The sequence below is a fragment of the Pygocentrus nattereri genome, chromosome 13, assembly GCF_015220715.1.
Source record: "Pygocentrus nattereri isolate fPygNat1 chromosome 13, fPygNat1.pri, whole genome shotgun sequence".
NCBI classification, from domain to species: Eukaryota; Metazoa; Chordata; class Actinopteri; order Characiformes; family Serrasalmidae; genus Pygocentrus; species Pygocentrus nattereri.
The window spans coordinates 22,782,616-22,798,944 of record NC_051223.1 but is presented as its reverse complement, the minus strand read 5'-3'; the positions used below and the strand labels follow the sequence as shown (position 1 = coordinate 22,798,944).

Below are 16,329 nucleotides of genomic sequence, written 5' to 3'. Positions count from 1 at the left end.
ATTTCTTAAGCATTGCACAGCTCTGTGACCCAGAGTAGGGCTGTCCATAGAGGCGATGCTTTCTATTTTCTCCTGCAGGAAGTTTCTGTCGGATAAGTCTGCATGTCCGTGGTGGATTAAGGTTTTATGTGATCGTTTTACATTTTATGTAAATGCTAGTGTTTTCTTGAGCCTATGGTAAGTTATTGCATTATTATTAGTTATTACACTGTTACTCTAAAACCCTTTTACTCCTCCCTGGATTTCTAGAATTTTTAGAACCATTTTGCCAGCTGGGTTTGTACACTGTGAAATTAGACATCTGCATTTAACCCATTCGTGCAGTGAAACAGCCACATGCATGCACACTAGTGAACACACACACTAGGGGGCAGTGAGCACACTTGCCCGTAGCGGTGCACAGCCCTATCCACGGCGCCCGGGGAGCAATTGGGGGTTAGGTTAGGGGGGTTAAGGGCACTTAGTCATGGACTGTGAGGGGATCGAACCGGCGACCTTCCGGTCACAGGGCTGGTTCCATAACCTCCAGTCTTCATCTACTAACAACCATGCTGGGAAAAAAAAAACAGAAACCAAGTGCGTCCTGCTTTGGCTTACTAACACACAGGAAACGAGAGGAAAGTGTGGGTGTTAAATTGTAGTAGCTGGTTTATTGTGTGTTACATAACGCCGTATTAGAAATACAGTGTGTTAGATCTGCCACAGGATGCGGTGCGTTAAGGCGCACTGGAGTGAGGGGGCGCGCACTGCTGGAGGGTCGTCTTTAGTGCGAATAGTCGCCGTGAACGTCTTTACTGGCACCCTGGGACACTTTCTTCAGTCACTGCCAGCAATATAAACGCGGGAGGGGGGCAGCTGAGTGCACTTCGTTATTGTCGCGCGATATTGGATGTGAATGGCAAGTGGTAGAAGTTTGCTGTTGGGGTAGTTCTGTGTCGCTGTACGTGGCAGATTCGCGGCTCGATATGAAGGTTGGATTTGGCTCTGTGGTTGTCACCGCTGGAGTGAACGGCATCCTCAGCTTCTGCTTCCTAGCGCTCGCAATAGGAACTGAGTACTGGTACATCATAGACGACTCGCGCACGAACCTCACGGAGCCTGAACACGTGCACTCCGGATTTTGGGGAGTGAGTGATGGTATGGCGAAGATTTTGTTTTCCTCATATAGATCTGGAAGTGTCTCCTTGAAACCTGCTTTCTACAAGTAGGCTGATGATATGTCCTTTGTTTAATGTTATCTGCTTGATGAATATTTCTGATAGTATTCTAATGTTATATCTTATGTCTATGGAAGGTAAATATATGGTAATATGTAATCTGCTGATTTTGTTCACTGATTTGTTGATGTCTTTGACTGTAGATGTACAACCCTTCTCAGAAGCTCCGCATGACCTTTCAGAATCAACACAACACATGCAAAGTAAGCCTTTTTGATACTTGACTCTGTATGTGTATGAAGTTATTACAATTTCTTTTCAAATCATGTGGCTTTTATAGAGGAGCAACATAACTTGCTTCTCCTTAGTCTGTGCTGCTGATCATGGCACAGTGAACTTCATTCTCTTTGCTTATTTGTGTTTGCACTCCACATGAACATCACCCTGCAACTAATCAGTTGTAATTCACCTTCCTCCATGCAGACATGCACAATGTGATAGCCATTCTGCTGCCTCTGAGTCTGGTGCTGTTAGTGTTTGGAGGAATATGTGGTCTGGTCAGCTCTCTGGCCCGGAGTAGGGCTCTCCTCATGGGTGCTGCCTCCTATTTTCTTCTTTGCAGTAAGTTTCAGCCACCTAAGTCTGCCTGTCCATGCTGGATTTTAGTTTTGTTATGCAATTGTTTTATGTTTCATTGTATTGCAGTTAATACATGATTACATTATAATTGCAGTTATTTTTGCATTGTTACATTATTATAGTACTTTAAAGCTCTTAAACTTGTCACTAGATTTCTAAGGTGACGGTCATCTAATTACAAAATCTTGTGTTTTGTAATTGCAACGCATTTCCACATTACTCTGTGAGCATCGTGCTTTTGCTTATGAACACCCAGGGTACAAGAGAGGAAAGAATTTGAGAATAATTGGTTTGCTGATGTGTGTTTTGGGACTGATGTTATTACAGCACATTATCGTATAATACATAAGGGAGAAATGAATTTACAGTTTACTTTATTGCATTTTTGCTCATCAAAAATGTTAGCAGTACAACAGAAGTGAAGGAAAAGAGTGTCGGGGAGAGATGGGAAGTGAGTATAAACTTTTAGGACGTTTCTATAATAATCTCATGTGATGTTTAATGTCCAGAAATCACTATATCTTCTGCTTGTCAATCTAATGCAGTTGTGGGTAGTAACAGACTACATGTCATCATAACCATCTACAAACTTCTCCATGAGGTCACCCAGTCTTGCAGTTACCATTCTCTATCTGCTTTTAATGAATTATTAATTAACAACATTAAATTAGTTGTGTTTAATGGAATTGAACAAAAAAATCTGTGCAAGTCTGAGGTAAATTGAGAACTGGAACCAAACATCTTGTAAGACATCAATAACCTTTTTTGGAAAACAAAAATGTGTTTTAACCATATTAATGTTTTTCATAGTGTATTATTCATATTTATTTTAAAGTTCTAGTGTTTTTTTATGGCCCAGTTTAAGATCATCTGTGTTAAGATCATTTTAACTGGTCAAAAAAGTGTTCAGTGTCACACTCGCTCTAACATTTAAGAATCATCTTTGTACTGAGTTGCTTTTGGGAAATTCAGTTAAAAAAAAGAATTTTAAACAGTAGTTCTTAGTTCATGATTTACCAGTAATTTTATTATGTCTTCAGGGGTGAAAGAGAAAGGGGATAGGATACTAGCGCTGTATCTTCAGATGGTCTGAACTTTGAACAGACAAGATGGGAGAGTTCAGAAGTTGACCAGTAGCTGGACAGAAAAGACTTTACTTTTAAGGAAAAAAATTAGAAGTAGTCTAATCAGATTAGGTTCCAGTTTTTAAGTACTGTAAAGGTGTTTTTTTAACGGAGCAGCGAGGTACAACACAGTACGGTTTCTAAGCCAAACCTAGGACTGTCCGTACCTTGGGTCAGGTACCTGTGTCCTCTCTGGTTCGGTATGCTTGGTACCCAAGAAAGAAGTATGGTAAGATTTGTTACGTCTCCTACGCACAAAGAAGAAACAAGACTGGCCACCCAGACACCAGACCAAAACAAAACTTAACAAAAAAAAAAATACTAAGAACACATCAAATACGGGTTTGACAGGTTATTCGATGCTTTGCACTTCACTTCTCTCATCAAACTTATTCTCAACAAGCCACTAAAACAAAAAACAAAACAAAGGAAACATAACTTCAGGGAGACCCAAGGCCCAAAAATAAATAAAAGAAATTAACTTACCTAAGAAAAGAAAAGAAAAAGAAACCACAAAAACACTACCCTCACTACACTACCGATAAACAAAATCCAACAAATCAAACAAAAAGGGCAGGTCACCCCTACGTTTCCTTTCTAACAAAATAAACAAAACTACCATAACATCTTTACTGGCCCACAGAAACCTGTAGGACAGTAAATGGACAAAAACCCGGTCTGTCGACTGGCGGGCAGCCAGGGATGCGGAACCGTGCGAGACCAAATGAGAAAACCACTCCATATTGCTCCGACTTCAAAGGCCTTTTATAACCGGCGCCAATAGGAACAGCCAATCATGCGCTGGGAAAACTGAGACGTCAGTCACATAGCAACAAGGTCCACCTGAAAACACTGAGGGAAAGGGAGCAAAAAGGGAAGATCCAAATGCAGGACGTTAACAGATTCACTCTGCAGTGAAAATTACAACAAAATGTGCAAGCACAGATTTATAACCGTACTGTCCCATCCTGCACTGCCCAGAGTAAAAACAGAATAAAGGATTGTTACTAGTTACATTTGTAATCACATATTATGTAATATATTCATATTTATATTAATGCATTAACTTATTATAATCATATTTCTTATGTAATATATCCAACACTGACAAATGTGATGGAATTATTGATTAGTAAGATTAGTAAGTATTAATCTACATACAGTATTTGACAATCTTCTTAACGACCAGTCATATTCCTCATGCACACTATAATATCCACACCCCCTTTAGATCTACATTCCTACAGAAAAAGACTAGTGGTACAGTCAGTTTGCTGTTGGATAACAGCATTCAAGGCCTGCTTCCTCCCAGTTGGCACCCAAAAGCTTATGACACACATAAAGGTCTCCTTGTCTTGATATAAAAGGAGCAGCCAGCAAATAATTCTTTATACTTATCACAGTGGTAATGAGGGGCACATGGAATGTGTTTAACACTGTTAAAGCTATTCAATTTCTCTCACTCTGTTTCCTGAGGCCTACTATATTACTTTACTTCTCAAACAGAATCCAAAACAAGATGAGGAATAAAATCTCCAAGGCTCAATGAAGGCTTCATCGCTTTTGAGTCTAATTCAGCATGGAGGAAACTGGACTCAGATAACTCCTGTGTTAAGTCAACATTGGTCATTTTACCTTTCATATATGAGAAAGTCCACATTTGTAAACAGAAAGGACACACAAGGAGATATTGATCACAAAAGGCAAACCCACAATAGGCCACCTTTGGGTGGTCATAAACACCATAAACACAAATCTCCATCTCCCACTGACCATGTGAGAGGTGCACAAACCACATGCTTCATTCTGAGGGTCTCTCTATTGTTCTTGAAATGTTAGGCCATAATTGTTCACCACAAGAGAGCAGCTAGCAGTGAAAAAGGTAAAGAATGCTTCACCACAGGAAATTAGTTATATTTCGCTCATGCCCAGCAATCATTTTAAATCAAAAGTCTCAGAGGCACAAAAGTCTTCAGTATTTCAAAACGAGGATATTACTGCTTGTTAATGTCAAGTACATGATGTTTTGGATCAGAACTTTCTAAAAGTTTAAGATTTTCCTGTCTCCTCATGTATAGCTGTGATTTAGGCATAAAAACATGGTCTGCTCAGCTGTACGTATGACATCAATTCCAAATTCAATCTGTTTTCTCTTACATCATTACTACATTTGCTAATTAGAGCTTGCATTATTTTCACTCCTTACTGCCTCTGAAGTTCATGGCTCATGTGAAAATCTAGTCTCATTTTGCCAGAGTTTAACTAGATATGGGCTCCGCTGCTCCAGTTCCACAGTGGCATGGTCTAATGGTAATTTGGTTACAATGCCTGCTGTATGAGATTCAGAGCACCTTTGGGTACCTTAGTGATGGGCCAGTATGAGCTCTGCCTACATTAGTGCAGCTGATGTGTTCTGTTGATTCAGTGGCATAGTAAATGTAAAGGCTTTTTTGTACCCATGAGGTTTTAGACCTTTGTATTCATGAGAAAAGTACTTGGCCACCTTAGCGAGTCAGCATTTTGATTCTGTGATGCAGCTTACCAATAGGATCTAGTAGTTCATCTCCTGAGTGCTATTATAAAGTACACTACAATTACGATTGGCACATTGGCATGCACTGGATAGGATTTATACCGTTTTTTGGCTAATGCTTGCATTGTGTGAGTCAACTTGAGAACATAATTAGGTGGACTTGAAAGAGAGTGAGTAAAATTTATCTCTGTAGCCATGTGGTCCAGTACGGCTGTAAAAGGTGAGTTATAGTCATCTAAATCAATGCTGAGCATTCAGAGGGCCAGCAATACAGCTCGTCTGAGTCAGCAGCGTGTCCTTTAAAAATAAAAAAAAAACCTTTGAGGTGTGTTTGAAGCTCTTCACAATACTGTTCAGATTTGCCAGAGCCTCCATTTTACTTTTTCTTTTTATAATTTTTTTGTGATACTAATCTCACAACCATTTTACTAAAAACATGAAATATGGAACATGTATTTAACTTATAAGACAATTGGTTACAGTTCACAATGTAAAGTGCAATGCAGAATAAGCATTTTATTAGCTTATATTAAATGGTTCTTTGTATTCGAAATACTTCACTTCATCATGGCCACTTTATACTGCTGTCTGCTTGTTAAGGTTCTTGTAATTAAAGGAGGTTACTGTTATCAAGCAGCTCAGGGAAGAAAAACTGAATGTACATGCAGGGATACATTTATGTCAAGAGCTACAACCCTGACATGGATGGGAAATTTTGCATAATTAAGAATCCCTACCAAAGATTTCTGCATAATTTAATCATTAAAATTATTTTTTTTTAAAACAAAGCAATAGTCAGTAAAGCTATAATATTGTATTTGAACATTTTTGGATAACATTATTTAAGGATGATTCCACCTTTTTTTCAATGAACCCCTTAAAAAAACAGGTTTATTAGATAATAAAGCGTATTATTATCTACAGGGACATCAGTACAAATTGGCTAAGCTGTTCTTGGGTTATAGAAGTATGTAGTAAAACTTTGGGCCAAAGTTGGGACCTGGCCATATAAGGTGTTAAACCATTAAGATGTTAACAAACTAATTCAGGGTGGTTTGATGTGAAATGCACTGTTCAGGAGAAACTTACCAAGTCAAAATTGTTCGGACCGGTGGCAATGGGTACCAGATGTCCAAAGTGTTTTACGGCTTTAAAAGCCAAGTCGCAGTTATTATAAATACATTACCTAAAGCCTGAGACAATGTTTTACAATACTGCTGAGAGAAGGTTTTGGCCAAATGTCTTTTATTTAATCCAGTCATGGCAGAGAGGTACAGGCAGTGAATAAAATGGCTGTTTGTGTTGTAGACATCGCAAACCCTGTTTCCTATCACCACCACTGTAAAGAAATCAGAGTCGGTAAGTTTCTCTACAATTTCATACTACTCTGAATGAACTGTTGACATCTCTGCAGAAAATGTGAAAAACACCATGGTTAAGAGTGGCTGGCAAAATATGTTCATAACACAACATGTTCATGTACATAACAACAGATGGGCTGCAGTCAGTAATTGTATACTTACAAGTGCACCTAAATGGTAGGTGTAGTGGATAAAGTGGCTCATGAGTGTAAGTAAAAATGCATACTGTATATTGCTGAATTGTGTGTGTGTGTGTGTGTGTGTGTGTGTTCATTATCAGGTCTACTCACACTCTCTGGTGTAAGTCTGTACATCAGCTATTCACAGCAGGCTCTGGAAGAGACAGAGAAGAGGATGGGGCCGGAGCAGATGGCTCTGGTTCACACGTCGTTCGGTTGGTCAATGGGCATGGCCTGGCTCTCTTTTATCCTGGAAGTGATAACTGGTCTGCTCCTGCTGCTTGCTGCCAGGATGGCCCAATTAACCCAGTACCAGGAGACTGTGGCCCCCATATAAGACACGCATGTCTCCAGTCCAAAGCTCTGGTATTTTAGGGTAATTACTAAAGGTAATTGTTTGGCAAGTTGAAAATCAGTAGTGCTTGTGTTGGCATATTTTGTCCCAGACTTTCTTTTATCAAATCAGCAGTTCCTAAATGCTGTACATGTTACTTATACCCATGCTACAGCCTTTGTTGTATCCATTTCCTGTAATTACCTAATTATTCTTTATTATAGAAGAAAGCGTGGTCGTTGGACCTAAAAAGGATAGTTTCTATTCATAATCACTGTAATAATATTTTTGTTTAACTCACCTTGAGAGATATAAACATTGTTGTGGTGGTTATTTCATGTCGTTTTGTGAGTAAACCTTAAAAAAAACATAAGTACTTGTGTTTTGGATGTTTGTTGTTAATGGGAAGGCTGTATTTCTAAAGAAATCAAGTGGTTATTATCTGGAGCCAATATACTATAAACAAGAAGACTGAACGTTTTCATTTTTCTCTTCTTTTACTTCACTTTCATCTAAATTATTGTACTTTTCTAGTAAACATTTTTCCAAATCATCATTGTATCTCTTGGCCCACTTTATTTTATTTGTTCATACTTGGTTGCCCATGTATTACTAGGCAAATAAAGCAAAGTCAAATTTACAAACATAGAGGTCTTTATAGAGATGCGAGGGACAGTGAAAATTATTTTAAATGATCTTAAATTATGGTATGTACTAAAAAACATTAGGGCAAAGATTTACCAAATTTTATCATTTCCACCTATATATTCTCATGGCAAGTGCAGAGAGAGAAGCTTTGTTAAAAGCTTTTGCCTGCAGAATTACAACCCAATCAGAGTGAATGGGCCACAAACTAGGCTACAGTTAGGCTCACTATTATTAAATAATTAAATGGTAACAATATTGCTATTCTTATCCATTGTTTAGTTATAACGCAGTTGTAACTTAAAAAAAACTATTGAATCTTTCATTTTAGTTTGCATGTGCATGTTTAACCACTGCAACCTGACCTTATGTATTGAAGAGGTAATTACATGTCAGGGCACATTACTGAACATCAACTAATTGCAAAGGATACAAAATGGTTTCACTGATATAAATACACATGCTTGCCATTGGTTTAGCTTCAAACATGTAGGAAGTAATTGCACCTATGTATAGAGCAAGAGATAATTATTAACATGAGTCTCACATAAGTTGTGAACTATTAGAACCCATGGGAAACACTGCTGCTATGGGCAACTATTGATTAGACCATCAAAGTTAACTCAAAGCCAAGTCTTATATGCACAGGAGACAAATTAGAAATAAAACAAAATGTACAATTCAATACTGCTAGGGACAATTTATTCATAAAATTTAATTATCTCAGACACACTCATTGTGCTTTTGTAAAACACCTCTAATGCTGCTGGATCAGAAGGATCTAAGTTATGTGCTGTGACTAGCATGTGGCCCTGGGCTCCTCTTGAGATGCAGCACAGCAAATGCAATCTCACCCTGGTCGTCATGACGATCCATCTCTGTAATGAACGTGTTACACGCTTATGGGACACTATTACATAAGCCCTGATGACAAAGGCAATTACTCCAAACATAGAAACACCTCCTAAACTGTGTTCCAGGTCTCTTAATCATTTCTGCCTGGAGATTTAGAGACACTGCAAAAATTTATTTTGATTATTCATCTGGTTGTACATACATGTTTTTGGTACCTTTATTGGTTTACATAATGGAATAAATGAGCATTACTGATCTCAAATCATACTGGCTCATCCATTGATGTATTTGCTCTTGATAAAACTGATAAACTACAATATAGGCAAGGGACAAGGTGGTCAATGTTGGATGTTTGTGATCTTCGGGCCCTCAGGCAGCACTGCATTGAAAACGGGCATAATTCTGTCTGGGCTCAGGAACACTTCCAGATATCACTGTCTGTGAACACAGTTTCCCATGCAACCCACAAACGCAAATTAAAGCTGTATTATGCAAAGAAGAAGCCATATATCAATACGATTCAGAAACACCACCATCTTCTCTGGGCTAAAGCTCATTTAAAATGGACTGAGGCAAAATGGGAAACTGTTCTGTGGTCAGATGAATCAAAATTTTAAATTATTTTTGGAAACCATGTATGCTGTACCCTGAGTACTCAAGAGGAGAGGGACCATCCAGGTTGTTATCAGCACAAAGTTCAAAAGCGAGCAGCTTACACATCTGAAAAAGTGCTATCATTACTGAACAGTATATAAAAGGTTTTAGAAAAACATATGCTCCCATACCAACGGCGTCTCTTTCAGTGAAGGCCTTGAATATTTGAGCAAGACATTGCTAAACCATATAATGCATCCATCACAACAGCATTGCTTCACAGAAGAAGAGTCCAGGTAGTGAACTGGCTGGCCTGCAATCCAGACCTTTCACAAATAGAAAACAGTTGGCAATATCATAAAATGAAAAATCCAGCAAAGGAGACCCAGGGCTAATGAGCAGCTAGAATCCTAGAGCAGACAACATTCCCCAAAACTCCAGCAATTGGCCACCTCACTTCCCAGACATTAACAGACAGTTAATTAATAAAAAGTTGTTAAAAGAAGAGGGGATGCTGCACAGTGGAGGACATAGCCCTGTCCCAACTTTTTTGAGATGTGTTGCTGCCATCAAATTCTAAATGAGTTAATGTTTTTCATGAAATGGTAAAATGTTTCACTTTCAACATCTGATATGTGTTCTATGTTCTGTTATGAATAAAATATGGGTCTATATTTAAATTTTTTACATTTTACACAGCATCCCAACTTTTTTGGAATTGGGGTTGTATTTTTTAAATGTGGCACTGCTGTCTGTTTCAACTTGTCAAACAAGTTGTCAAACAACTTAAAACTTAAACGTAAATATGATGTATTGTGAACATTTCCCACCCCTATTGCAATATATGGTTTAAAAAATTGTGTTGTGTGCTTCTAGCAAACTGTACATATTAGTGTGTAAACTGGCCTCATAACCAGACAGCAATGTTTACAAACAGATTCAAATAGCCTATGTGTGCTATCAAAATCATCATATCAGAGAACTGAATTGAAATTTCTTCTCATAAATTCATATTGACAGTTAATCCATTAAAAATGCTGATTTTACAAAGTTAGACTTAAAAGGCCTTATAAGGCTTTAATAAGTAAAAGTAACTTGTGCTCACCCTATTTGATCTGTCAAAATTCAAGGTGCTGATTCCAAAATACCAAGTGTTTACTAACATCTCCCTCCTGCCCTTCACCCCCAGAGTGGCCAACAGCTCTTTTTAGCTTTTGGACTTTGTTATTTCTAGATTTTTGACATCATTTGACTTATGCTTTCTTTATACTATACTGTTGAGCCAAAAACTTTGCTTTCTTTATAGCCAGTTGAGTGTCCTCCTCACTAATGTCTAGATGCCACACGGCTCTCACAGTGTCCCCAACAAATGGGAACATCAGGACACGCACACCCTGCCCTAGAGTCTCCACCTCCCCCTCACACACTGCTCCCATCAGCTCACAGAACTCAGTTGGGCTCAGCCCAGGGTCTCGCAGTCTAAACCGCACAATGTTCGTTTCTATGGCAGCCAAGTCCACCTGGTATAGAGGAGGGTCGCACTGTGTCAGAGCTGCAAGTAAAAACAGAGACTCTTTAAGAAACACATCTCATACTTTTTCTGTTCTACATAGCTTTAGATATGTTACAACTGTACAATATTTAAAGCCATGTACAAAATGTACAAAGGTTTTATTTTAGTATAGGAATTATACAACTTTTTATTTTACTTTAGGGATGTGTAATGTAATAATTAATAACAATACAGAATTTTTCCATAATAGTTACCAAATAATGCATAGTAGTTGCTGATAAGTCTTACAATTAATAAATGACTAACTGATTAATAAAAAATGACAACAGGACCCAGAAAATATGTAGGATCCATGACAGTATTGCATACAGATGATTATGGGAAAAGTGTTTGGTATGCAACATAATCACATAAATAATTAATTTCTCAGTTTATAAACTGGATGAACAAACAGCTGATGCCCTTTAGATCTGATGTATTTTAGATTGTGATAAATATATATATATATTTGTGTGTGTTTTGAAATTTTACATCTAGCTCTATTACTTGTAGGTTTTCCTTCAAGCTTTAAGAAAAATCTGACTGGACATTTTTAATGGAGCATGAATTACCAACAAATTTTTCATTCAGCGTTAAATGACGTTTTAAGTCATTACTTCATAGTTACAGTAAAATAAATGTTTTTTGCTTTAAAACAGTTGATATTTTGTGAGCCAAAACATAAAATCTCAGTGTTATTTGTGTTTATTCTGAGTAGTGTTTCTTAGATTTCTTTTAAATAATTTTTTCTTAGATACTTTTGTAAAGTAATGTGTGTATATAGTAATTATTTATCTATGCATGTGCTAGTCAGAGTCTGGTAGCAGGCCTCGTAGCATAGTCAAAATAAGTATTGTCTTAGTTTTACACACATGCAAGGGAAATAAGAGCCAGAAGTTAGAAGTGATATTACAATACTAAGTCAGGTGTCAGAAAACTACTAGAATCTAGCTTTAGCAACCCAGTAACACACCAGATCACTTCTCTTTTATATTGAAATAGCTATATAAGATGTTATCACACACTTTGACAATGTTGCATCCATCAGAGTCCAGACTAAGCCATCTCAAGTTAGCATTTGTCTACGATAAATCTAGTTATCATGATTTTAGTAAAACTTTAACAGGCCTGCATTACCTTTAGCAAAGGTCCTGGCATTCCTATGGTCCTCTTCCAATCTACTTGTCATGTCTGTCAGAGCAATCTTGCCAGCTGCTGCCAAAATGCCTGACTGGCGCAATCCACCACCCAGTGCTTTACGAGCACGCACTGCCTTCTGTATAAAGTCCTTTGGCCCACAAAGCATGGTGCCCACTGGTGCCCCCAATCCCTACCAATGAGGACATTATAGCAAATGAACTCGTATTTTTGTAAACAGCACAAGGTAACAAGGTTACAAGGCAGTGTATTTTCAGTATGATCTCTTATACAGTATGAACTGCCTACTTATTAAAAACTAACAAGGTTTTGTAAGCAGAGCAGAACTTTTTAGAGCATGCTTTTTACTGACTGCCTTTGTCATCCTTTTCTAAACTGGACAGACTATCACAGAAAAGTTTATGACTGTCCTAAAGCTGAAAACACTATGATAGTTTCAAATCAGATGTAGACCATGGGACATACAACTCGGACACAGATTCAGCAATTTTGTATCCTTACATCTTTAAGATGCCTTGATAGGACAAAAAGGAATTTCATATACATCTGTTAGTAATCTCGATCTGTGTTTCATTCCATGTCTTTCAGTGTCAGAAAAAGAGTAAAATTACACAAAGAGAGGGCTCATTTCCTGGAAGATACAAACAAGTCCTGTAATTAAAATGCAAATGTCCTCATTGACATCCAAACTCTGGATTACTTTAAGTGGCAAGTGTGATTGGGTTTACTTCAGCCAGGCAACCCTGCATGTGAGCAATGAACTGAATAGCAATGCCGAGCTTACTCCTTCTGGAGAGAGAAGCAGGGAGTCTTAAATCCTGGAAGGCAGGAAAATGATTACAGGCCTGCTGTCAGCGATGAGATTCAATATTGTGTAGAACAAAGAAGCTTGATTACTAAGACAGCGGAAATGCCCTAACAGGTTACATAACATTTCACATCTAATATTATGCAGGTAAATTTCCATTGTATAAATGAATCACTTAGAAAGCTATAATTAATCAGAAGCTTAAATCTCCTGGTTTGTGGACATTTCTGGGCAATTCAGGTTTTTTTCTATTTCTCAGATCAATTTGGCTGAATATGCAGCATGATCAGCAGCGAAAGCAACAGCATCTTCAATTTGTTGCTTTCATAGAGATTTCAGAATGGTCCTTTTTCATCCAAGAGTTGATGGAAATATCATTATTTTTAAGTCATTATTGCAATCCAGATCAAGATGTACGCTTTTAGCTGCCACTACATGCAAACAGGATGAATCTGCTTTCAAGTAAAAAAAATGAGACAATGTCATTACAACCCAAGAACAGGTGCTTTCACTAGAACTAGCTAATGGACAATATCAGATGAACAAAGTAGAGTATGAAAGACAGTAAAAGCTGATTCAAAATCACATTTAAACTGAACCCATGGATAATGAGTAGGATCTTACCTTAGATAGACAGACACTGACAGTGTGGCAGGGCTGCAGTATGACAGAGGGATGGACACCTAGTGCCACTGCTGCATTCATCAGCCTGGCCCCATCCATATGCACAGCAAGTCCATATTTATCTGCTAAGGAACGCAGCTAACAGAGAGAGGGAACAACATAGTGTAATTGAGACCATCAGAAGGCCATACTATAAATAGATGGACACTCACATGCACTTCAAAAAACACTCCAAAGCCAAGTATAATTGAATTTACAGTGTAAAATGAATGGTCTAAGTCATCTGAGGTGACATCACATACCAAGTTAACACTACCTTACAACTAAACCTGCTGTCCTGGCGCTGTACTTTAGCCTTGCTAGCTCGCACTTGGAGTCATTTACATGCATGATACCATGTTACAAACATCTACAGAGTGATTAAAATGATATAGGTGTGAATGTGATTTAAACACAGAGCTCATTAAGAAATAAACACATTTGACACTTATATAGGACTATAAGAAGATGGCTGAAAGTATACTGTAATTGAACCTGCACCCCACGTTAGTTTGTGCCGCACTCTCCTCTACAACCTAACTCTCAGGGGAGAAGGTTACTGTATTGCATGAACAAAATTCTGACCAAATGTTTATGTGATTCTGATTAATAGTACATCTCTAACCTCCCGCAGGAAGGAGAGGGGGAGGACACGTCCACCCAGGATGTTGTGTGTGTTTTCCACACACACCAGGCGAGAGTGGGGGTAGTGGGCATCAGGGTAACCATGACGGATCTTTGAGTCCAGCTGGTCCAGATCAAACGTTCCATCAGCCAGAGTCGTGACTGTAGCAGAGTGTACTCCAGCAAGCTGGGGAAATACATCAGAGCAGGTGCCTTTCATCAGAATCCATCACACCAGGATCAGACACCGAGATAATAATAGGAAAATGGCATGTATCAAAAAGTTGTTCCTCAGAGTTTGCCCTTTTTGTTCTAGTTCAGAATTAAAGTTGAATAAAAAAGGTAAAAAAAATCTGAAAAAAAATGACATTGAATTAATTGAATTAAATATAATTGTGTCTTGGTGAATCATACCTGTGCACTTCCTCCCTGCTCATAGACATGCAGATGAGAGAGATCCCCCACTATCATCTCATCCCCCCTCTCCCTGCAGTGCACCATTACTGAAAGACAGAAACAGAGAGAGTCAGGGGAGAGGGAAAGAACTGCAATAAGTATAGAGTGTAAGAAAGCAAAGGTTTTGCTATAAAAATAACTGCAGCTTTACAGCTTTGACAAGATAGCATGAAGAACCACAACGACAAACACTAAAGGTGTTAATAACTAGTGTATGTTTCACTAATTTACAGTTGGACACTCAGATTCCCACACTGATCATTTTATTTTAGACCAAGCGTGCATCAAAAAAAGAAAAACAGAGGTTGACAACATCATTTCCTATGCTGACTGATGTTGGATTAGAATTTTACTGCAGTTCTACAAGAACAGTATTTAAGTAATATTTGACCTGCTTCATTTGTACTTTCACTAGATTAGGTTTTTTTGGAAAGGTAGTTCTATTTTTACTTCATGTTAGCTAAGCAACAATATTTTTACTCTTATGTAGTGATTCCAACTGTAAATGCAAAGATCCTAAAGTAATTACACTAAAAGACTGCATGTTTAGTAAGAGCCAGTGAAATTGAATAGCAGATCAACAGCTTCAAGGTTTTGTTTTCCAGGAGAAGATTCAAGGTGCATGCATTCACAAACCTACCAAGCACAAACTCAAAAGCTTACAAACAATGTGAGAGTCTCTCTTTCCATCTTAAGGCAAGAGTAAAGGAAATATTACTGCTGTCCATTTTCTCACCCTTTGCTGTTACCAGTGAAGAATGGAAACTAATTTTAACTTAACCTCTGGGCACTGTCCACCATCCATCTTACCTGCAATCAGATTGCTCATGGTCCCTGAGGGGATGAACAAAGCTGCCTCCATGCCAAAAATATCAGCTGCCATTTTCTGCAGCTCTACAAAAACATGGCAAGAAAAAATTCTTCTGATTACAGAATTTTACATGCATCTAATTATTTACATATATTTAACAGTTTTTAGATGAACTGTATTTTGACACCATTTGAGGACAATGAATATTTATTTTAGTTTATGTGCCTCCATGTAACACATTCCATTCATTTACAGTATATAGTTGTGCTGCCACAGAGGGGTTTAGCCCTCTGCTGGCCACGACACGAACTGCAGGCTTTACGCTATACTGTGCAGGCTTTACCCTATAAGGTGCGCCATATTGCAAGAAGATTTGTTCATTTGTTCATATATTTTAATTAGTGAATTCAGTTACTATGAGATTCACACACTGCTTACACAGGCATTCATTTGCACAAACAACTTGCCATATTTTCTTAGAAATGCATTAGAACAGGACATTAGGGAGCAGTATGGGGGTTGAGAAAACCCCCTACTAACACCCTTGGTTCTAGAATAAGTGATGAGTAAGCTGGTGTCTACAAACCTTTAGACATTTGATATCACAAAAACATCAACAATGATCTATATTAGACTTTTCAAGTGGCAAAGCACTGCACAGCCTCCAGAATATGGCTGTCTTTCTCAGCGATGACCTGATCCAAATTTGTGAGCAAGCTTATTTGCTTTAAAGCATCCAATTTAAAAACTACAACGTTATGTACACATGTTATGTTTTTGTGAAAGAAAAATGCTTAAAAGGTTTACTGCCGTTGTAGATAGCTGCTTGAAACTTA

General features: G+C 38.0%; 2 protein-coding genes across 2 annotated transcripts in view; one reads left to right on the top strand and one right to left on the bottom strand.

The window, feature by feature from the left end:
• The first annotated feature begins 558 nt into the window (after positions 1 to 558).
• On the top strand, positions 559 to 7,807 carry tmem235b (transmembrane protein 235b). The gene is made up of 5 exons (XM_037543980.1): positions 559 to 911; positions 959 to 1,137; positions 1,361 to 1,420; positions 1,641 to 1,778; positions 7,095 to 7,807. Exons 2-5 carry the CDS (start codon positions 966 to 968, stop codon positions 7,328 to 7,330), a joined length of 606 nt encoding a protein of 201 aa, XP_037399877.1. The 5' UTR covers positions 559 to 911; positions 959 to 965; the 3' UTR covers positions 7,331 to 7,807.
• Positions 7,808 to 10,055: 2,248 nt separating this feature from the next.
• The window catches only part of tha1 (threonine aldolase 1), an 8,228-nt gene continuing 1,954 nt past the window's right edge, over positions 10,056 to 16,329 (bottom strand). The window contains exons 2-7 of the mRNA XM_017695892.2: positions 15,493 to 15,576; positions 14,641 to 14,729; positions 14,228 to 14,413; positions 13,564 to 13,701; positions 12,111 to 12,303; positions 10,056 to 10,973 (exon numbers count right to left, since the gene is read on the bottom strand). Coding sequence (XP_017551381.2) covers positions 10,675 to 10,973; positions 12,111 to 12,303; positions 13,564 to 13,701; positions 14,228 to 14,413; positions 14,641 to 14,729; positions 15,493 to 15,576 — 989 coding nt within the window. The 3' untranslated portion in view covers positions 10,056 to 10,674. The remainder of the gene's footprint in view (positions 10,974 to 12,110; positions 12,304 to 13,563; positions 13,702 to 14,227; positions 14,414 to 14,640; positions 14,730 to 15,492; positions 15,577 to 16,329) is intronic.

What these genes read in the sequence shown, in the direction of transcription:
- tmem235b (XM_037543980.1), top strand. Translation starts at nt 966, where the DNA reads ATGAAGGTTGGATTTGGCTCTGTGGTTGTCACCGCTGGAGTGAACGGC. An exon ending in ATTTTGGGGAGTGAGTGATG is followed by an intron (nt 1,138 to 1,360) that starts GTATGGCGAAGA and finishes CTTTGACTGTAG; the next exon opens with ATGTACAACCCTTCTCAGAA. An exon ending in CTCCTATTTTCTTCTTTGCA is followed by an intron (nt 1,779 to 7,094) that starts GTAAGTTTCAGC and finishes GTTCATTATCAG; the next exon opens with GTCTACTCACACTCTCTGGT.